The following is a 22751-nucleotide window of genomic DNA, read 5'->3' as shown; positions in this document are numbered from 1 at the left end:
AATTAGCTGGTTTCTCTCTTCTCTCTGCAGTGAACGTGTAACAGTGACGATGGACTGAGATCCCCTTGTCCCTCTTTGTCTCCTTGTGTCTCAGTGACTGTTGGTGGTCTACTGGAGTCGGCCTTTTGTAGTAAAACCTGAAAACCTGCTTTTTGCCTAAATAAACAGAGTCTGCTTTAACGACCAGGGGGGGATGAGTGAAGTGGACTTTCGCCGAGAATCGTGCGTCGGCTCACTCATTGGAAATCCATGGGCAGGTGCCACTCAGTCATATCAGGACTCCTGCTCCGTCCATTCTCTCTCCAGTCTACACAGTATTGATTTCTCCCAACACTAAGCCTCTGACTAAACCACTGAACTTTTGTTCGTCGCTCTCTCTTCCCTCGATCCTTTATTTCTCCCGCCAACCTCTGAGCATTCAGCCACTTTGCTTTACAACCACAATCATTTGTGCTTGTTTTCTCTCTCTGCCTCTTGTTTCTGCCAGAGTAGACCTCCTTTTTTTTTTTTTTCGTCCTGGGAGATTCTCTCACTTGTTTTTCTGGCAGTGAGTTGGATGAGCTATGAGCCAGCAGCCTGTGAGCTTATAGTTTAGCATAACGACTATTTAGTTCACTTAATATTCAGTGATGGTCAACACGCATCACTGTGTCTCAGACAGAAAATCTGTTTCCTGATTTGTAATTCAAAAATGTGATCGGGGAAGTTTCAGCCATACTTGTGATGTCCGTTGATGCTTTATCCTTTAGCTGTGAGACTTGATCATCAGAGGAACTTCTAATCATAGTTGCATAATGAAGTCAGTTTCTGTTGAAGTCTATGACACATCCATGTCTTCAAACCCTTAATAAAGTAGTTTCTGTTTCCTAAATTCCTCCATCACGATATGTTCGATGTTCCTCATCCTCTCGCTGAAGTGTAGCACCTGTTCTATGAATAAGAGAACCACAATAAATTTAGTTCATTTTTAATTCCTCTGTTTCTCTCTCTCTCCCATCTCAGACCGTTGTGTTGCCATGACGAGCGAGGAGGAGGAGGGCCCCAGCGTTGCAACATCAGCGGCACCGACGGCGACGGCAATCTCCAGGGTAACAACAGCCATAGCTGGAGGCGACAGCGATGACGCCGTCACGTCCTCCTCCCCCCGCGGTCCTTCCCCGTACCACCTCCCGTGTCCCGAGGAAAAGGAAGAGAAAGAGGAGGAAATAGAGGAGGAAGGGATTATTCTAGAAGAAGAAAGGATTGAGGAGGAGGAGGAGGAGGAGGTCGTGGAGTGTGATGAAGATGACGCCAGCAGTGACACCAGCGTGTTAATAGTGCCCTACCCCGAGCTGGTGCCGGTAGTTTTCTTCTGCCTCAAGCAGACAACCTGCCCTCGAAGCTTGTGCATCCGCATGGTCTCCAGCCCATATCCTTTTTCCTCCGTGAATCCTGATGAATGCAACTTGAGGGATTATCCTCCTTCGATATCTTCACTCATCATCATTTTAACATCTCTCTATTTCCAGGCCATAAAGAAAACATTAAGAAGCCTTGTCTCACTCAAAAGTTTAATTTCCCATTAGTCTGTGATGGATTAAGGTGTGAATCATTTCTGGCTTTTTTCGATGTTTCACCTCATCTGACAAATTCAGAGATGCCCCGGTTCCAAGCTGAGTTTTCCATTGAGCTGCATTTCTTCCACTATAACTTAAGAAGAAATCCAGGAGAACTATCTCTACAGTAGAAATGAGTGATGTGGTTGAGGAGCTAGTGCGGTAATCCAGTAATTGGAAGGTTCCTGGTTCAATCTTCCAGAGAGCCTGTCAATCACACACAACCCCCCGATGCTGCGTCGTCACTGTGCGACGTTCAGTGTTCCGAGTTAAAAGCAGAAGTCTGTGTAAACACACACACACTGATGTTTCTGTCAGGGGTGAGCTTCCCAGATTAGCACGTGTGTGTTGATGAAACAGACACAATTATAGTGTTTGTGTGTTTGGAGTCAGCTGACACAATTGATTTCCTGTGACAGGAAGCCTGAATGAGCTGGAAGGAAATGTTGTGTTTGTAGACATTCAGCCTTCCTATCATTTCATTAAGCAGGCATCACATCAGCTTGTGCCCGGGCCTGATTTAAAACCAACCAATGGAAACAGGAGAAGGAATAAGAGTTGCTTAATAGGCAAACCATCCGTTCAGATCGGAATGAAATGTGTTCCTGAGGGAAATCTCTTAAATCAGAGAGAGAGAAAAAAAAACACTCTGTTTAATTGTCTGTGTTTCTGTCCTGGTTTTAATTCAATCTCTGTCTGTCTGTTTCTCTCTCTGGCTGTTTATTTCTATGTCAACGCTATAATAATATATGTATCGCACCTTCTCATACAAGAACATGCAGCTCAAAGTGCTTTACATACAATATAGATGAAAATATAAAAGTCAAAACAAGAAAAGTAGAATTTATTGAATACCACAGTAGATTTCCTAACTTTCTTAGTCTTAAACTCCTTGAAGCTAAAGATAGAGAACAGACGAATTCTCTGCTTCGACAAAACGTTAAATGTAAAACTTCCCGTCCACGTAAACACATCCAACAGTTCTGTTCACTATTGTGGAAACATTTTTATTCATTACCACAAAGGTTAAGTTGTTAACAAATATAGACGTTTAGTTGTGTGATGCTTTTCTTTAGGATATTTTTACAGGTCTGTAACTGCATGGAAGGAAATATGAGTGAATATAGAGGTGTGTGCGTGTGTGTGTGTGTGTGTGTGTGTGTGTGTGTGTGTGAGTGCGTGTGTGTGTGTGAGTGTGTGTCCCTCTAAAATGAAAAAGGCTTGTATTGACCAGGTCCACTGTGCAGTAGATTGATCCACGAGTGAAATCTTCTTTGTGTGTATGAAAACATTCAGTCCACTCTCTCTCTGGATGCGTGGCTGTGCTTGATTTCATTCCAGAGGGATATTGGCATAAATTGCTTGAGGGCATTAATAAAAAAGTGAAATACAGGAAATCCTTTAATCCACCTTTTGTAATAATGCAAAAAAAAGACATAAATGAATGAAGTAAAAGTGGAAAAAGGAAATAATCTGGATAAAGGCCCCTGTCTAAAACATCGTTTGGTTTGGGAATGCATCGAGCCTGTTGTGTTATTAGGTTGTCTGCCAGTCTCCGCTGTAACCAAACAATATAATATAATTTAAACTGTAGGATTTTAGACTTCAGACAAGGCAGTTGGTGTTTGAACATTAGAAAGGCTCTCAGTTTGCAGAGTGGCAGATACAAAGAAATGAAAATATCCGAAACTTAAAATCCAGGCCTCAGCACGACAGTGAAAAAAAAGAAACACTCAAGGACATGGCAGTGACTAAACACATGAACTAACTCATATCACAAATGGAATATCCTCTGTGATATATATCTTGCAGCATGTTTTTTTTTCTGTAGTTGTAGACCCCCACGTGTCTCCTCGGTCGCTAAACACTAACTCATGTGTAGTGATGCGTGCGGGAATTGAAAATTTGACCGGAGCGATCCGCCGTGACCTGGAAAGAAATTCAAGGGCACTGACAAACTCAAAGAGCGTAACATGAAAGTGAGGGAACTTTTATCGTAGTAAAAACGTAAACTAAAAAAAAAACGATAGAGTTCAAGTTGCAGAGACAACGGAAAGAAAAACGAAAAAGAGTCAAAGGGTCTAAAAAGATGATAGACTAAGAGTTTTGAGACTTTCATGTTGTCTTCAGTTGTCTGCCTCAGCTCCACCTCTCCCTTCCTCTCTCTCCGTCACTCGTCTCCATCCCTTCTCTCCTAGACGGAGTTCTTCGGTTAGGTTAAATCATTTGTTAAAACGTGTAGAGACGCAGGAGGTGAGGCACGGAAGAATAATAATAATAATAATAAAGCAATCCGCAGTAATAGACAGATCAAACTTTTGTCACTTCGCGTTTATTCCAAATTGCTGTCGGTGATAATCTTTCAGTTTACCTCCTGTCTTTCATTTGCACTCGCTCTTTAGTGCGGGTTACTCAGCTGCTCGTTTTAGTTTGAGTCTTTTTCTCTTTCATCAATATTAACACACATCAAAATGTTGTTTCACTTTATGAGAAATTAAATCATCTGCCAGGAATAAAAAAAAAAAAACAACCACAACTCCAGGCAGCTCCCTGCTTTGTATTTTCCTTCAGCCGCAATTTACAACCAAAACTTTATCTCATTGACTCATAATAGTTAGATATCAGACAGTGAACTGAACAGAGTCTGGACAGAGGTGCAATATTTTGAGTTTTCTGTTTCTATATAGTAACTTGCTCAAACGGAGGTGCTGCCAGCAGTCTATAATCCCTGTGATATTGCTGTTTGTCTCTGCTAAATCGTTCATTCCCCTGCTGAAACAAAATTGCATAAGAAACAAAAACGCCAAGGCAAACACGTCACGGTCTGCGGCTTCTCCTCCCGACTCCTCAACAAATGCAGCTTCCAACGAGGGAGTGCTGTCGCTGTATGCGCATCTGTGTGGAGCTGTGAATATCATGTTAACAAGGTCCCGTGCAGAGACACAACCCAGTCCCCTCACGCAGAGCAGAGCGCGAGGGGCGGAGGGGGATTAATGGAGATCACTTCCAAAACCCGAAATGTGAAATGCTGCTCCACACATCCGAACCTGTGGATTGGGAAGAAGGGAGGGAGATACAATGTGAGGAGATATAAAGGAAGAGAGACGAGTGCTGAGAGAAACAGAGCACATACAGTGAATATATATATTCTGCTCCAAACCAAATGTGAGAGCGAGCGGTCAGATTAATAGCTTCCAATTCACTTTCAATCTCCTCTGGACCAACACGTGGCTTTCTGCGCTTCTGGCAATATCACACACACACACACACACACACACACACACACACACACACACACTTGTTTTGTTGATGCTTTTCACCTGTGCATGTTTGAATTCAATGAGTGGCTCCGTAAAAAAACTGCACAGGAGACTTTTTCCGTATTTCTCCTGCGTCCATCTGTTCATACCGCTAATGAGCATCCCCTGGTCACGTGATGCCGCCGTCTGGCTGCTGATTGGTTTGGCGATTAGACGCAGTTTAATGCTTTCCGACGCCTGTAATGTTGTGTTTGGACATGTCTTTGCCACTGAAATTATATGGGGTTCAAGTGTAGCATGCATACATTACATTGAGATAACCACGTTTTAATTACAGGGGTGTCATAAATCAGGTTGGGTAATGGGTATCCTATCAGTTCGACTCCTCGAGTGCTGTGCCTGGAAAAAAAAAAGAAGAGATTTAGCTGAACCACTGAACACAGGAGGATGTTGGGAAATATCCTCTCAGGGATGAGGCTGCGGCTGACGATTGGATTCATGCAGTTAAACTGGACTTGTTCAGGAAAATCAATGTAATTGCCAAATTCATTCACTGGCAGCGGCTGCAGGTGATACTGGTAATGATATCGAAAAATCAACAACGCCTGGCGGTGCTGAGCGGTCCGCTCGGTTCACCGCTCCCCAATAAGCACCAGGCATCAAACGCGTTATGATTCAGTTTCAGTTAGAGGTGCAAGTGTAGAGATGGATCCTCGGCCGGGAGATTTTAAAAATGTTTTCTTCCAGCTTCTGTTTGATTGTTTTGTTGTTCTTGTTTTACGTAGACCTGAAAAACCCTTTTTCGCAAATTGCTGTCAATATAAATCCACTTGACTTGAGACCCGTGTAGTTCTGGCACCATAGGACGACATGTGCTCTGCTGCTGCTCTTGACATAAGTTTGCGCAGCCTCCATTTGCTTTGAATCCTGAAAGACCGTATTTATCGATTCATTTATTTCTTCACCTGAGCATGATGAGATTTTTTATTTTGTGTTTCAAACATGTCTGACAGAAAATGAGTCAATCGACTCGCTTCATGTTCAAATCTGTGAAATGGTGAAAGACCTTTATTTACCCACAACACCCTTCTCCGAGGTTTTAACGTGTATCTCAGGAGAACCATGATTCCAAGTTCCCAGACGGCAGTGATCTGACTCCATACAGAAACAGCCCCCTTTATGAAACCACATTTTTTCTGCCCAGTATTTCCAGTCCACGTATGCAGTGGTCAGTGTTTCCACCTATAGAGGAGGACACGGGTCGTGGTTGTGTTGCTGGAGGGAATAGAACTGACAGCTCGTCTCCCTCTTTGAGACGCTCCCGTCTCATGACCGAGCCATGCAGCATGCATGACGAGGAAACGTATCTATGAAGACGTGTTGGAGTGGACAGTGCTGAAGCTGTCAACGGCTGTGATGGAAAACCTGCCTCTTCTTCCACTCCACTGAATCATTTCTTTTTCATTCTCCCTCCTCCTCTCAGCCTCTTGACGGGATTTCTCTGGCTCTGGCCCGTGCCTCTCTCTCCGCCACTCTGCATATGCTAATGTTGGTATAAATCATTATGATAATGTGACTGTTAATCACTATGCTAATGTCACTGTACCTACCCTGTCAGACAGGGGGAGCGGCTTTATACAAGGACCTGCCATCTTCTCTATTATTTTCACATTCAATCAGTCTTTGTATTATTTTTAAATACCACTTTCCCTGATCGTCTTCACTGTTTCATTTCCCTTCTGCCACTGGACGTGAGCGTCCTCTGCTTATTGTTATCACTGCTGTTTTCAAGTTCACTGTGATGTACCTGAAACTATACAGATCACAAACTGCAGATGAAAACACCAAAATGCCTCCTTCAAGCTGAAAAAAAAAAAAAAAAAAGCTGTGTGCATTTTTCACATCTTCGCCAGACGGTTCCGCTCTGGTTAACTGCTGCAGTCATTGTGTCTGTTTCTGTTCTTTCCTCCTGTATCGCCGTCCTACCTGTCCCAGCTCTCCTCTTTCTGAAATGCTTGCTGCCACATGTTGACAGAGCGGTCTGACGCAGACGGGGAATAGTCGCCCACGAGGAATTCCCACTGACGGTGTGTGTGGTAACACGAGTGTGTAGAGGAAAATGTATGAATCACATTATGTACTTTATGCTTTTACCATCGCTGATGTGTGATGGACGGAGAGAGTAGGAGCATTTGTCTGTCAGGCATGATAATGTGCGTCTTTGTGTGTATGTATCCTGCTCATTTTCTACAGTGAGTGTGTGTTTGTGTGTGTTACAAGCGATTGCTAGTGACAGCAGACATGAAAACCAGGCACCAAACTCAAAACGTGGATCAAACACGAGTCGGATATTTAGTGTGTTTGTGTTTTCATCAAACTGGAAACATAACCATTACCTTTGCCATAAAGCTTTTAATCGACAACATATTAAACTACTAACATTTTTAAAAATAATAATTAGTAGTATTAGTATAATAGAGCCCCTAAATCAAATCAATGTATTACTAAATACTGTGCCTTTGATTTACATTCACTAAGGCATCACGTCTTATTCTAAGATTCGAGTTTGCAGAAACAGCTGTTTGAGGATGAGACGAAATAAAATTTGCTAAATAACAAGCAGCCATTTCTTTCCAAGAGGGAGATTAGATGATTGAAAATTAAATCTGTGAAACACTTCTTCAGTCTCCACCTCGTCGCAGCTCCTGTTTCACTGTGCAGATCATCTGGTCAGAGGCGGAAGATGCCTGATCCTGTCACATCCATAGGTTTCACTTCTCACAGCGGTTAGAGGCAACAGAAGCAGCGGCACGGACAAATGAGATGGTTTAATAAAACGTCTGAGGGCTGCAGAAAAGATTAATTTTACTTTGCGGACTCTCTGTGGTGTAAGTAGAGGGTAACCTTTGCTGGAGAGGGCCACAGAGACAGTGGAGATTTAAAAATCATTTGAAATTCCTAACCCAGAGTAGTGTTTAAAAGTAATGTCGCTACCTTTAGCCTCAGTTATTACATATTCATTTCCACTGCAGCCCTCCACGCTGCATTTTGTAGTTCATGTCACTGGGTCAGGTTTGTTGGGAAATCTTAACGATTGTTTTATGGCCCCGGACGCTGGAAGGTCACTGTTCTTTACCTATCGGTGGAACAAGATGCGCTCTTCCCAAAAAACTAAGTCCTGTTTGTGTTACCAAATAAATTATATAACTTTCAGTCAAATGCTCAAATGAGGAAATGGAAAGATGGAATGGAAAGGAGAATATTTTTAACAAGAGTTAATTATCTCTCTCTGGCTTATTTATCTCCAAAATCAATTTTTAAGTTTTTCCCCATCCCACATGATCTTCAGGTCGTCACCTTTGACCTCTCCGTGCCTCGGGCTGGGATCGAGCCCCGATAGAACAATTCTGTCGATCCTCATACACAATCATTTTTTCTGGTCTTCAAATGTCGACTGCTTCATCACGATCTCATGAGTCGATTCCATCTCTGTGCTACAGGCTCTTCCTATCGCGCTGAGCGTCATATTCAGTATTTCAGCCATTTGTTTGAAAGAGGTGATCGATAATTCAATAGTGACGTCATTAGTCCTCTGAACCATCAGGTGGACGGTATTGATCGAGGAGGGATGGATGTGGTTCGGCTGGATTTCATCCGCCAGTGGATCACTGGGCTTTGTTACTCGGCTTGTGAACGTTTCTCTGCCGCTGTGATGGATATGATGTCGGACACTTAGTTGAAGAGACTGTTTGTGTTGTAGAGATTATCGGCTGTGTTATATATTATCTGTCACTGTCAATCTGAAAACTCACACAGAAAGATTCACAGCTGTGACTGACTTGTAGTTGGTATTCCATATTTTTACAGATTCTATATATTTTTTTGACACTCTGTTTCACATCTTTAGTATATCTACAGTGATTTTAAGTTCAACAAGTAATAACAGAACTTTAACAAGTATTCAGATCACACAGATTTAATTTACATCTCCCCCCCCCCTGTGAGTCCTTTCCTCCCTGCAACCCCCGACCCCACCTGATTCCCCTCCCCCCGCTGCTCCAGACAGCCGCGCGCTGTTGATGTCATGTGTTGCTGCGCTGCCGCCATGCTGGTTGCTGCCAATACGCGTTATTGTCAGTTTGACATCACCAACCGAGCCCGCGGGTGCTGAAATAACACAACGGCTCCTGGAGAGGGGCGGTTAGAGGGCGTGTGGGTGTGTGACGGGTCGTCCGAGGTGAGCGGGGGCCTTCGAAGAGCCACAGACTCACTAATTACCACAGCGGGTTCCTGTACATGGGGTCGGATGTGTGTGTTTCATACTTACTCTGCCAAATATGTTAAGTTTTCATCGTCTGAGGATTTTTACATTTCCTTTAAAAAACACAGTTGTCAGGTCACAAGACTTAAGTGGACGTGATTCTGAATAGAAATTGATGTATTTGCACAGAATTTCCACAAAAGGCAATAAATGATTTCATTTTTTTCTTCTTCTCAGCTATGAGATAAAACAGCAGCACACGATAAATAAATTGTGCTGTGTGTAGAAGAGGATGAGTTAAAGACCCACACGTTTCATTTAAAACAACACGATATGCAGTTGGACAGGATATGTATGTAGGACACTGAACTAAGTAAGAGACTGAGAAATGCTCAAATGAAGCCGTTCTCCCAACTTTGGTAAATGACAGTCATTAGTCTGTCATTAACACTCGCCTGTCTGAGTGGTGCTATCTTGGGAACTGTTGACTGGCATGTGTTAATGTGTTAATGAACTGTGTGTGTGTGTGTGTGTGTGTGTGTACAAGTGCACATTTGTGTACCATTTTTTCTGAGAACTGACATTTGTGTCTCAATTTAGGAAGCGACACTCGTCCCCTGCAGATTCCTCACTTTGTTCCTCTTGTGAAGATCATGAATATTAATTTGTCACCTTGTTGTGTCGCAGCCAAATTACGACGATGATGAAGGACGCAGCACTCAGACACAGCTCTGGACTAATTGATGATAGAGAGAGAGAGAGAGAGATGAAAGAAATATCTAAAGGGCAAAGATGAGGAGAAATGAAAAGTGAGATTAGTGGAAGACTTGAGGTTTAGGAAGTCAAACTTAAAGTTTCTACATTCATTCATTGTTTTGGTCAATGAACTATAGAACATAAAATCTTGTTGATTCAGACTAAACACTGAAATATTCACTTTCCTCATCATAAATCATATAAGACAAAGAATCCTTGCATCTGACAAACAACACAAATTAACTTATCAATAGTTGTAATGTGTTTTTAAAGTTATAGAGTAAAAGTTTAAGTTGACTGGTACGTCTGATATAAAAACATATTTCTTAACTCTGCCACAGTTTCAGTCGGGTTGTAGAAAAATATGGAGATTTAATTGGGTAACGAGAGTTCGGGTTAAAAATATTGAAGTTTTAAAGAAACACTTTTTATTTCATTTATTTTATTTCCATATCTGTAAGTGTTATTTTTGATGTAAGAACTTGTTTGTAAGAAAGGGAGAAGGATGGATTTAAAGAGCGAGAGAGGCAGGTGTATGTTAGTACGGCTTACAACACAAAGTCTGGTACACACACACACACACACACACACACACACACACTTGTTTGTTTTCACTCTCATTAACTCATCCTCTCATCTCTCTTCTCTGACTCCTCCTGACTCATTTTCTCTCTTCCCCTCTTCTCCTCTCCCCGGATCAGGGTTCAGCTCCATCATTTATTCTCATTATCTCGCTTGTTTTAAGCAGCTGTTGTTTCCTGAAGACAGAGAACGAGTGGAAGTTCTAATTCATAGTCAATGCCGATTCCAGAAATATGTGTATTTTTACTGTTGATGTATAGAATTGTAATTTTTCGTAGTATTACTCTTAAAAGAACCGTTTCAAACTTTAGTGTTTATCTGTCTGCGTGGAACAATAATGACCTCTGCCGAGGAGACTATTCATTTAAGAGGACCGTCAGATATGAGCTTTGTCATTCTAGCTGAAATGATATTTTCCATCTCTGGTAAACATGTTTCTTTTCTTAGCTCTATCAATCGTTGCGTAATTGTTGGTCAGTCTGGGATTGTTTTTATTTATTTTTTTATTTTTGCTCAGTTACACAACCTTGGCAACGCTGGAAGATGGAAATAGCGAGCAACAGTGGTCGTGGGCAGGAGAGGAAACCTACACACTTAGCATCCGCATCATATTAGCACCGTACTACATCACACAAAGAGGGAAACAAAGGAATGGAGAGAAAACACGGACAAATCCCACCAGATGGTCCAAAGGACGACTCTTGTGTGTGCATGTTGTCTCCTCCTGTCTCGCACGCGGGTTGCTTTCTGTAATTGCCAACCATTTCCCTCCTACTTCCATTCCCGGCATCGCACCTTTGCTGTAAAAAGACACCTGAGCTGGCAGCTGTTAGCGAACCAGCAGAACTTTATCTGTCTCTGTCCCACTGCCTTCTGCCTTTATCTCCCTCAGTCCATTTCCAGGAGGTGATGCTGATAATCCCACTAAAGACGTGGATCTCCCTCTGTGTGTGTGTTTGTATGTGTGTGTGTGTGTGTGTGTTTTGCGTTGGTCACATCAGATGGCTAACACAGAAAAGATTAATGATTCGTAATAAAACCAAACTGAGCTCTCGTTTGATGAATGGCAGCAAACTACGACTTTATCACTTAACAAACTTTAGACGGATCCTTGATAAAGAGATCAAATTTCGAGCTGAGAAGTTAATTGACTAAAATGTGTGTGATTCGCACACACACACACACACACACACACACACACACACACACACGACGCAGGGCTCCTGATATTTTTTTGATTTCAGCGCTGGTTGCCACAGCAACAGGGCAGAGCTTGTCTCAAGGAATCCTTTGGCAGATGTGAACCGGCCATCTGGGGTAAAAAAAGAGTGGGAGACAGACGGAAAGAGAAGTCAAAGATTTGAGGAGGTGGAAAGTTGAGTAATTCTTTCAGAATCTGTTTGATACGACTAAAACCTTCGTGTTTATTTAATCAAGGAGCAGTTTCGAGGTTCTGTCCCAGTTAAGAAGGACAGAACAGCAAAGTTAGCGCTTCTGTGCAGACATTTTCAAACGTGGGCGACATCATAAACCAGAAACTGAGAATCCACCTTGCTGTCTTGACAGAGTTGCATCTCACACGATAGAGTCATTCGACCCGGGACTAAACGCCGACGGTGACGATTCCCATCACAGACAAAATCCACAAGTTTGGGTGTTTGTGTTGTTTTGTTTTGATTCATCAAACGACAGTGTTGTTTGGGAAACACGAGGGAACGGAGCAGAGGCAGGAGCTGAAGAGATAAACTGACAGAAAGTAAAAAGTGAGAGAGTAAACACATCCAACGAGCAATAGTACGAGGGCAGGAAGGTCATGTTGCACAATAACTTTAATTCTATTTATGTAAAGTCACTCAAAGAGCAGGCGATGACACAGAACGTCTGAAGTCGAACTGAAGCAATGATTGAATTTAGTCTGATGATCAGATTATCTAAGACGTTGTTGGTCCACTCTTCTTTTGGCTCGTCTTTAAATTGTGCTTGTGATATTTATCTTCTGTGTCTCGGACGTCTCAGACAAAGTGTGGCTTTAGAACTTCAGGTAACTTTGCAGATATATCGTTGATGTCTGATACACGAGCATCAGTTTCAGTCGTGCAGCCGAGTGAGAAGACAGAAGTCAGAAATGACTAAAAGCCTTGAAGGCAGCAGGATGATGAGTAACGAGAGACTCATGGAACGAGTGAGAGCTTCTGTCGTTACAGTCAATCCAACAATTATCCAAGAAACCATCATGCACATGTAAAGTCTTGTGAGCGTGTGTGTGTGTGTGTGCGTCCACGTGCACTCGACCTGACAGCTTAGGGAAAAGAGGAGCTGACACGAGATGCTGTGAAGCATTAGCATGTGATATCCCATGACATTTACTGCTGTCCAACACACTCACACACTCACACACACACCCCTCCTCTTTATCCAGTCAGCTGTGTGGGATCGTAGAACCCCTGATGGAAAATTCCAGTAAAGAAAAAGACCCCTTGAAGGTGGATGGATCGATAGAGGGCGGGATGAGGAGAGTGGGCGTCTGACAGACAGATAGATAGAAGACAATATTCCGTCAGTTTGACGTGAGATAAAAGTATAAAAAGAAAACGGATGCAAAAACCGAAGCAAAGTAAATGTTGGAGTAAATATCTCAAATGTGCTGAGAGCTGCTCATAAAAAATGACACAAGGCTTTTAAAGCCAAGTGAACAACTTTCAGAGGAAACGTATTTGAATCAAAAACACGTGGTAATTAAATGGAAATGATTAAAATCAACGGTGTGACTGGTTTATAACTTGTCTGTTCAGTTTACAAAGATGGATATTGTGACACAGAGATACTTTAGAAAATATGACACCATATTAACGAGATGAGAAAATATCAATTGAAGAAGACGTCAGTCACATGTCGGACTTTTAATCGTGATAATTTTAGTTAATTCTTCATCTAATCTTCTGATCACAAACAGACGCTCCTCCAGTGAAACCTCACGACACCGAAACTACAAACCGAAATAACCTTTCCCCGTCTCCTCGTGTACTCTCCTTCTCTCTCTCTCTCTCTCTCTCTTTTTCTCGACATCCTTTGCGACTATTCACTTAATTTTTTTATACTCGATTGGTTGCCTTGGAAACCGGAGGGTCGTTTGCCTCCTGAGCGTCTCTTTGGAAACAATAAAAAACGCGAGAGGGAGAAAAAAAAAAAGGCAGAGAGACATCAAGACAGGGTTAGAAAGAGCGATGCCACGCGGCGAGGTATTAAGAATTCATTTAGCTCCTGCTGCCGCACACTTTCAACCTCCCAGCTGTTCCCAGCTCTGTCACACTGATGCTCTCGGCACATCCGAACCCCTCCGGGCGACGTTCTCCAGAGCCGCTGAATTTCATCCGGCCCCTTCAAAGTCTTGAGTTTAGTTTCCCTCCAGATGTGTGACGTAACTGAATCTGCTCCTGAGGCGTCACTTTATTTCAAATCAGTCATACGACAAAGAAATAAAAATAAACAGTGTGTTTCTCTTCTCTAGTGTGTTATGTAGTTTTTAAAAAAGTTTTTCTCTCTCGTCGTGAGACCAAATGGAAACATTTGATTATAATACAATTAAAACTATCAACCTGTTTCTCACGTTTTCTTCCATCTGATTGACCCATGAGCAGAAACATAACTTATGGATGAATCATAACGAGCTACCTATCACACAAAAGGGAAACACCAGCCTAGGCTCGTCCTCCTCTCCAGTTAAACCCTGAGCTTTAGTGGATCCTTGAAAAGCTCTTTTAGAAACGTTCCTCCAGTCTATCAGAGGAGAAACAAAACCTAAAGACTGTGTGTCTCCTCACACATTCACCAGAGAGCAATCACACAGCCCCGTCAGTCAAACTGCACCTCCAACTCTTTTAATAACTCTGGTTCATGTTCCCTGCTACTTCCAGGAGTGAGTGACAGCCGACTTACTCTGTAATCACTGCGTGGTTTTTAAAATACCTTTTGAAACTGTTGTATTTAACAGTTTTTGAGTTATTTTATTCGAGCACCTCGTCTGTAACGAAGGTTTGTGCTTTTAGAATTCCACCTCGTTTTTCCGTCCGGTCACAGTCTCTGGTGTGTGTGTGTGTGGAACAAGATTTCTCCGAGGCCTCAACGCTAATTGACTCAGTGTTTTAAAAAAAAAAACGGAGAGAGAGACCGACAGACGCCCGTGTACGGCCGGCGAGCATGAGAAGCTGGGAATGCTGGGAAACTCATGGAGGCTGTATTTTTTTTAAAAAGGACGCGGTGGGAATAACCCTGAGATAATCCTCACACAGCCCTTAAGGCTGTCGTCATTACTCGGACTGGGGGAGAAATAAGAAAGCGCCGATCTGCAGTTTTCTCCAGCCATGACGATGATATGAAAGTGTGTGTGTGCTGGGGAGGGACGAGCGTTTTAGGTGGTGTGTGTTCAGAGGCCTGCGGATGATATCTCTGTCCTCATTAGGACGGTATAATAAGTGTGTGTGTGTGGGTGAGAGAGAGAGAGACAGATTAATGCACAATTATTTTTTTTATATTATATTTTGATTCTGCGCAGGAGAAAGTCAGACGATGTTATTGCATCAACAAACAAAGCCCAGAGGTTGGGATTTATACGTTTTTCTAAATTTTACCATTTTTATTGATCTTTTATCACATTTAAAAAAAAAAAAAGTCCTCCATGTTAATTACCTCCAGCGAACAGGTTGTGTTTCCTCTGCTGTCTTGTCTTTCAGCAGAATTACTCAAAACCCATTCAACAGATTTTCACCCGTTCTCTTCTTAAAAAGTCTAGAATTTGAATGTAAGACTCAAGAAGAATTAAATATGTTAAAATATGACAAACCAGGTCTTGAATACAGGTGATAATAGGTCATTCTTTATTATGGTGCTCTGCATTTAACGCTACTTCCATTGTGTTTTCAGTAACGCACTGTAATGCAACTAACAGCTGATCGTCTGCACCTCGGCCAGAACTGATCTCACTGCGTTTGGTTTTTGTGGACACTGTTATGAGAGTGAACTTCCAGGGATTCTCTCTACTCTCTACTCTCAGTCACCTTATCTTGAATTAATAGGAGATGTAAGTAATTTCCGGAACTCTGACAGAACTCTGAATAAAAAGTGTTTGATTGAACTTCTTTAAACCTGCAGGAACAGTTTTATTGAATTAGTTCATATCAGGTAGAACTTAATCCTGAGATGTGCACGTACCTGCAGTGCTCCTCTGCATATGATATATAAATATAGAGAACAGATACATATGGTGTGTGACAGTTTGCGTCCTCGCTGTGTGTTGAATCACCCGAACCTTCCAGGCAACGCTTTTAAAACCCAGATGTAGAAGGTGTAACCCAATTAAAAATTGATCTTACAGTAATACACAGTGAGATCGATCGCCTTCTGTGGTGTCGGTTTGTCGGCGCAGCCTCTGAGGTCGAACTAAAAAAAAGTGTTGGATGACAGATCTGGCCTCTTTACCGTGTCTCGCGTCTCCACTCTACAGCTATTAGCCCGTTGGTGCATCAATATTAAACATGGCTCCCTGCAGTGCTGAATATTCCTCTTTAAATCATCCCCCGTCAGCTGACACACGTGGAATTCAACGTTTGATTTAATGAGAGATTTAATGTGCACAACTGAGGATGCTTGTGTGCGTACATGTGTGTTAGCGCGTGGGCGGCTGAGTGTTGGTTTTTTTTTTGAGCGCGTTGGTTCGGTTGCACGTGCAAATCTGCGTATGTGTACTTTTCTGCCTGTGCGTGTGTTGACGAGTGGGCGTTTGGTTTGCGTGTGCGCGCGGCTCTGTCTGTGTGTTTATCTGCACGCATGTGTTTTGCCCACTCACAGCCTATCTTTATCCGTGCTGTGATATCCACAGTCGTCCATCCCTTTGTGGGGAGGTTGGGGCCGAGAGAGACATGTCGAGAATTAAATCTTCACTGGGAATTCTTTCTGTTCAAACATTCGGTGTCGTAGAACCGTTCCTCCTGTATTTCTTTGTACTCGCTGTCGTGTTTCTTGCTGTAGCTGCTCGCGGGGCCTTGAGTTGTTGGCTTCTGTGGGAAAACATTTTAACATCCTGTGCTGTGCAGCCTCAGGAGGAGATTGGACCTCCTGGGCGGCTCCAGCACATCCTCCTTCACACGCTTGTTAGCCAAGCAGCGTGCTCACTCCCTGAACACGCAGAAAAATGCATATTGAACCGCTCCGTCACGCTCGGCTTCTTTGTTTCTGTCATTTATTTTTCTCTGGCACGTACAGCCTGGTTTTACATCGCTCCGTTAACCTTCACGCCAAACAAGTATCGTTCCCTCTCGAAATACGTCACCACACACCAGATATCACCTCTGTATGATTAGTGTGAGTGGAATTATCACTCTACCGCCTATTAGAGATAATTTGGCTGCATAATTTTGATTTCTTCTGAATGATACGGTAAAATACACATAAAACCCAACTTAAGTACACGTTCTAGTTTTAAAACAATCCATCTTCTGTTATAGCTGCTGTTGGTAAATGCACTTTACCAGCAACACTCAGCCATTAGCAAGAAAAGAAGAAAAATCCCGGCTGGTCTTTAAAGTGGGAGCTGTTCTCTAAAACTACGAGGCTCTGAATTAAACCCTTCAGGCTTCATCTTCTGTCGGCTTAAGTTTTGTCGCTGAGGTTTTTCCACTTTCTTTTAATGGTCAGTCATAAACTTTTGAGAGCACCTTGGTGTAAATGTTTGGGTAAAGAAAGGACCCGCAGGACTCATCTGATCTGTGAGGGAGTCACATTCAAGCAGCATCACATCCATTGTGATGACACAGTCACGATTATTCTGATCTCTGATTCACATTAGTTGATAGTCAATGAATATGACGATTACAATGAATTCAATTAAAAATCAACATGCATTTTCTCATTGTTCCTTCATTTCGGGTTTAAAACATATTAAAGGTGAAAAGTTGCAGGTGTTTGTCCGTCCCTCTATCAGCTTTTGTCCTCAACCAGCTGTCTGCACGTGGTTCGAGCGAGTGAGTATGATGGTGATCCTGTTGAACTGCGTGACCCTGGGAATGTACCAGCCCTGTGAGAACATCGACTGCTCTTCAGACCGATGCCAAATTCTACAGGTACAAGCACACGCCCACAAACGCACATCTCAAAAACTCAGATGTTGATTTTCTTCCAGGCACGGTTAAGATATTGGTTCACTTCTTTTGTAATCTACAATCCGTCCTGTGCTTTTTACCTGTTTACTTCCTCTTTCCTAACAGTGCGTTCAGATTCTGAATCTTAAAACGGGGGCAGCGTGGTGGTTTCTGTCTTTCTGTGTGGAGTCTTCCTGTTCTCCCTGTTTTCTCAGCAGACATGCAGATTAGGTTAAATGAAGACGCAGGTGTTAATGTCAGAGTGAACGGTCCCTTGTCTCGCCGGCGACCTGTCCTGGCTGCACCGCGCCTCTCGCGCTGAATGCACAACACTAACCTTTCACCTCAACTTTTATAATCTGTCAGTTTATCTTTCTTTACAATGCGTCACAGAGCCGCTGACCTGTCCTTCCCTGAGACACTATATATATATAAATATATAAAAGTGCTCTATCAAAAGAGGTCATGTATATTCTATCAGACGCTCTACATACACATGGTCATGCTTCGGAAAAGCACTTACATACCAACAAACGTAACGGTAACAAAAGGGGACACACTCATACTCAGCCATGCATTTTTTATATAACAGCTGACAAGGATGTAAACAACAAACACGTACACACGGCATCAAGTTCCTTGAAGCAGAAAAACAAGAGTGCTCTTCTAGGAATGGTGGACATACATGTATTCAAACATAAACTTGGAACGACAGATAACACAAATTCACACGCACACAAGCCCCTCCCTCCCTCCCTCCCTCCCTCCCTCCCGGGCCGCTCCGTCAACCCTCCTCTCAGTCCGTCCTCGTCTCGCTCCATCCTCACATTCTTCCTCCCATGCTGGGACCTGCAACTCCTCGCTGTGACTCACTTGCTGGCATGTGGTCTTTATGGTGCAGCGAGCATGACTTTCTCACGTACGGCACCTCGGCAGCTCTCCTCGTCATCTGGCAAGACGGTGGGGAAAGCTGAAGAATCCCTTCTCACTTGTGTCAAAGGTGGCATGAGTGGGTGTAACATTTGTGCGTGAGCGTGTGCACGTATGTCTTCGGTCTGTCGGTGTGAAGCGTTTGTTGAATCACCCCAGCGTCCTGTTTTTCACATTCTCACACGAACACACACACACAAGGCAGCACACTCATCGTATAACAGCCAACACACACGGTGGATTGATTCGGCTCTCTGGGGGATGTGGCTGGTGAGTTGGACCTAATAGAATTTCTCCTCCAAGTATCTATAGACCCTATTCAATATCAGCATGGATTTAGCGGGCCACAGAGCCACGGTCAATACGCTCCTCTTAGAAAATCCTTCGTTCAATACCGTGACTTCAGCGGTGCCTCCGCAGCACAATCCACATCAGGAGCTCGGACAAATGTGGACTTAAAGACCCCTTCATTCACTTGCATGATGCACCGAGATGGTCTGAGATGCAAAAATCTAAAATGAGTCAGAGGCAAATAACGCGCAGCTCTAGGGATTCATCACAACTTGGGTGTTTTGGCATTTTAGTTAGAGAGAGAGAGAAGCAGAAGGGTCTGTGTGTCTTTTACTTTGAAAATCCAGCCTCTGTGGGATTTCAGGCGAGGTCCCATCACCATCTTATTTTCAAAAATCCATCCTCATTAATATTCCCCGGTGAGCTCCTGTTTCCCCGGTGAGCCCATTCTATGGTAAACAAAAACAACAGTTCACACAATGTAGATGAAAACATCACTGGGATTCTTTTATATTCAATTTCTGCCAGATAAAATTTCCTTTCACCTGAATCTCACACACACAAAATAAACCGATCAGCTTTTATTAAAAAATACGTATCAGTCAATGAAAAATCTCCTCGTGTATCTAACCAGTATCTGACTCCAGCGCCGCTCGGAGATGAGGAATGACATTCTCTGCCGGTTTGACAGCTCCTCTCTCTCTCTCTCTCTCTCTCTCTCTCTCTCTCTGTCAGGCCTTTGATGCCTTCATCTACATCTTCTTCGCTATGGAGATGGTCGTAAAGATGGTCGCCCTGGGAATCTTTGGTCGCCGCTGTTACCTCGGGGACACGTGGAATCGCCTGGATTTCTTCATCGTCATGGCAGGGTGAGGACCTCCCCTTCTCCCTCTTATTTGTCAGAGTGTGAACGGTGAAAGGGTTTTTCGTCAAGGGTCTGGTACAAAGTCAAATACTAAATCTGAACATAATGGGCAAACATTAAATCTACGAACGAATATAATTCCGCTGCGGAACTCACGTGTGTCGAAGTCTTTCCAAGTTGAAAGTCAGTCGTTGAATTCTCGGGTCCTCCGGTCTGCCTGTCAAAGTGTCCTCGGGCGAATTTCCCGTGACGGCTGCTGTCGGTGCATCAGTGAGTGATGGACAAGTGCCAGATTTCAGTGGTCGTTAACTCTAAATGTTTGATAAGATCATTGATTGTTTTTACGGCCCCTCGAACACCGGCTGTCAGGAAAACATTACATTTAAGTTCCAGCAAACCGAAATCTTCTGTCTCCCTCAACGACTCGTCAGTCTTTTGTTTCTCCATCACTGGAACGGTTTCAGGATTCATTCGAGTGCTCTGCGTTCTCTAAAGGCCGATACGAGGAGGCTCTGAGTTTAACTTCCAGTTTTACTAGTGAGTGAAGGTAATTTCCAAAGCTGCTGCACCACATTATCTCTAGACACACAACGATTTAAGCAATTAACATGATTTGATGAATGAAAACAGTTGAGTAGCGTCCTATCATTTTTGTGTTCTTGAGAGATCATTTGCATGTAGAGTGGAACCCCCATAGAGGATGACGCCACCTGCTGATGCTACGTTAATCTCACAACATCTGCGTTTCCTGTTGACTCAGGTTTTTTTTATTTTTTTTATTCCCGGTGACTTTCCACACATCATAGTTGACTTTGAGATTCTGTGCACGTGACAGACATGGAGGACTCATCACAAACCACATGATCAAATGTCTGTATACACATGTTTAAGCATCATTAGCATCTCGTGGTTTAAATATACCAATTAGCTGTAAACGAATTGCTTTACTCGCTGTGTTCTCGTTTGTTTAAATTAAAATGAATACGTATTTTTTTAATATATATATATATATATATATATATATTGTCTTAAAAAGTTAGTGCAGGTTTTTTTTTACTGCAGCTTATTACTTTCCAAGATGGTAATGTCATTTGCAGTAACACAAACTCAGTAGTCCAGGAAACGCTCGGATCTTTTAACATCGAGTCTTCGTTCGTCGACAAGTATCTTAAAAAGCTAACGTGGAACAGATTGACTGAACAAAAGTGTTGGACCCAAATTTTGCGTTGAAACGATCACACTGAACGTGATTCAGTTTGTCTGCAGAGTGAAAACACATTCAGTTTGAACTATTGCACCAATGGTCATAAAGTTGAGACAGGATTAAACATTAGAGAAAGAAACTCACAGGATTTCTTATCCTCTTCTTCTTCTACAGTTTACTGCCTCACCGACGTTTTTGGTGCTTTAGTGTTGAGTAATGCGCCCTCGGTCGGTGATGCTTGTTGTAAAACTGAGAACATAAAAGCACCATCTTAATTTTTAATCAAGATTCAAATAATTGTTTAAATATTGCAGTAAAAGAAAATGTTTGTACTGAGACTTTGTATATTCGCTGTCGGATGAATTACTAATGTGTTTTACTTTTGCCCCCTTCTTCCCCCTTTTTAACTTGACTTGCACATTTTCCTTCCTCTGCCTTTTCATTACCTCTCTTCATCCCCCCGTCTTATTTTTCCCTTGAGGGACTGTGAACATTTTTCATCCCCCTGGTTTCCTTAGATTTTCCATAAATTTCAACAGCCACCAGTGAGCTGCCCCCGGGCTATAGAGAAATCATCTTGCCTTCTCGTAATGTTTTATTTGGTTCAATTTTCCACTCTGATCGTACGGTTTCTGCTCTTCTGTCTTCCGCTGCCCTTCCCTCGGCTTTTCCTTCAGTCGCGCCTCCTTTAAGCAGCAGCAGCAGCAGCCACATAGATCTGTCGTCCCCATGCGCCAAACCTCAATGCTCGGTGCACGAGGCTGCAGAGAGATACCGCCACCGCCACCAATTACTCCCCAGTCTTACATCCACCACATGCGGCGCGTGTAGCGACGGGAAGGGGGGGGGGGGGGCGTGATAAAATGTTGCACCCCTGGGAACTAGTGTGCTGCAAAAACAAACAGTAGGCGAGCTGCAGGAAAGGGATTAGAAGCAGCGTGAGCTCCACACCGGGCTCTGCTCAGCGTTGTGAATATTCCGTGTGTTTGCGTGTGGGGCCCTGGTGTGGAGCTGGCAGGTGTTCAGAACTGAAACCAAATGATTTCCTTTTGAGTAACTTCTCCCTCAGGCTCCGCCCCCCCCCCTGCTGCATTCCTATTGTCATGTCATTTTTAATTCTGGTAAACAAAACTCTACTTAACTATTTTACCCCGGTGCATTGTGACTTTTTCTTCTCTTTGGCTTTGGTGTTGTTGAGGTGGTGAGATGGTTGCCATGTCCCCCGATGAGGAAAATTACGATTAATTGTGTGGTAATTTAAAGTCGACACGCGCATCAGCTGCTTGTTCGCCCGTGTCGCTCGCCGTCACGTGTTTTGAACGAACCTGTGGGCTGATGTTGGAGTAGCCCGGGTCAGCTCTGCTGCCCGTGTCTGCCCACACCCAGTAAAGCCTGTTCGTCATCTGGTATTGTGATAATTCAGATTCAAAGGGGTTTAACAAAACGAAATTCATATCAGAACATGACTTTATTGTAATGAATTAAGATTTCCATAATGTTTGAAGATCTGATCATTTGGACAGAGTACGATGCTGAATCCACAACTCAGACATGACCTGTGGGGAAAATGCGGAGAATCCAGAGCGTGTCCGGCAGCTGCTCTGTCGTAGTGTCTCACTTGTTTCTCTCTTCATTGTCTTGGTTAATGGATTCTAGTTTTAATGACCCCTCAAAGCACTCTACACCAAGAGTCTCATTCACACTTCTATATATAGAACTCTTTTTTTTTTTACCACTCACACTTACACACAGTGACGACTCACCCACCGGTTTCTTACCCAAGGACATTTCGCCATGCAGAGCCTCCGATCCTCCAATTAGTGACCGACCCGCTCTACCCCTGAGTCACGGGCTCTTGTCGGTCGAGGCTGGTG

At 43.2% G+C, this 22751-nt stretch overlaps 1 protein-coding gene across 2 annotated transcripts in view; it reads left to right on the top strand.

Moving 5' to 3' along the window:
• LOC109643409 (voltage-dependent T-type calcium channel subunit alpha-1I-like) overlaps nucleotides 1-22751 on the top strand; it is a 146245-nt gene that overhangs the window by 42450 nt on the left and 81044 nt on the right. For both annotated transcript variants that reach the window (XM_069530618.1, XM_069530617.1), the window contains 3 exons: nucleotides 1003-1408; nucleotides 17458-17569; nucleotides 19544-19677. In XM_069530618.1, coding sequence (XP_069386719.1) covers nucleotides 1017-1408; nucleotides 17458-17569; nucleotides 19544-19677 — 638 coding nt within the window. In that variant the 5' untranslated portion in view covers nucleotides 1003-1016. The remainder of the gene's footprint in view (nucleotides 1-1002; nucleotides 1409-17457; nucleotides 17570-19543; nucleotides 19678-22751) is intronic.

Source organism: Paralichthys olivaceus, chromosome 8, assembly GCF_024713975.1.
Source record: "Paralichthys olivaceus isolate ysfri-2021 chromosome 8, ASM2471397v2, whole genome shotgun sequence".
NCBI lineage: Eukaryota > Metazoa > Chordata > Actinopteri > Pleuronectiformes > Paralichthyidae > Paralichthys > Paralichthys olivaceus.
This window is presented reverse-complemented; position numbering and strand designations above follow the sequence as displayed.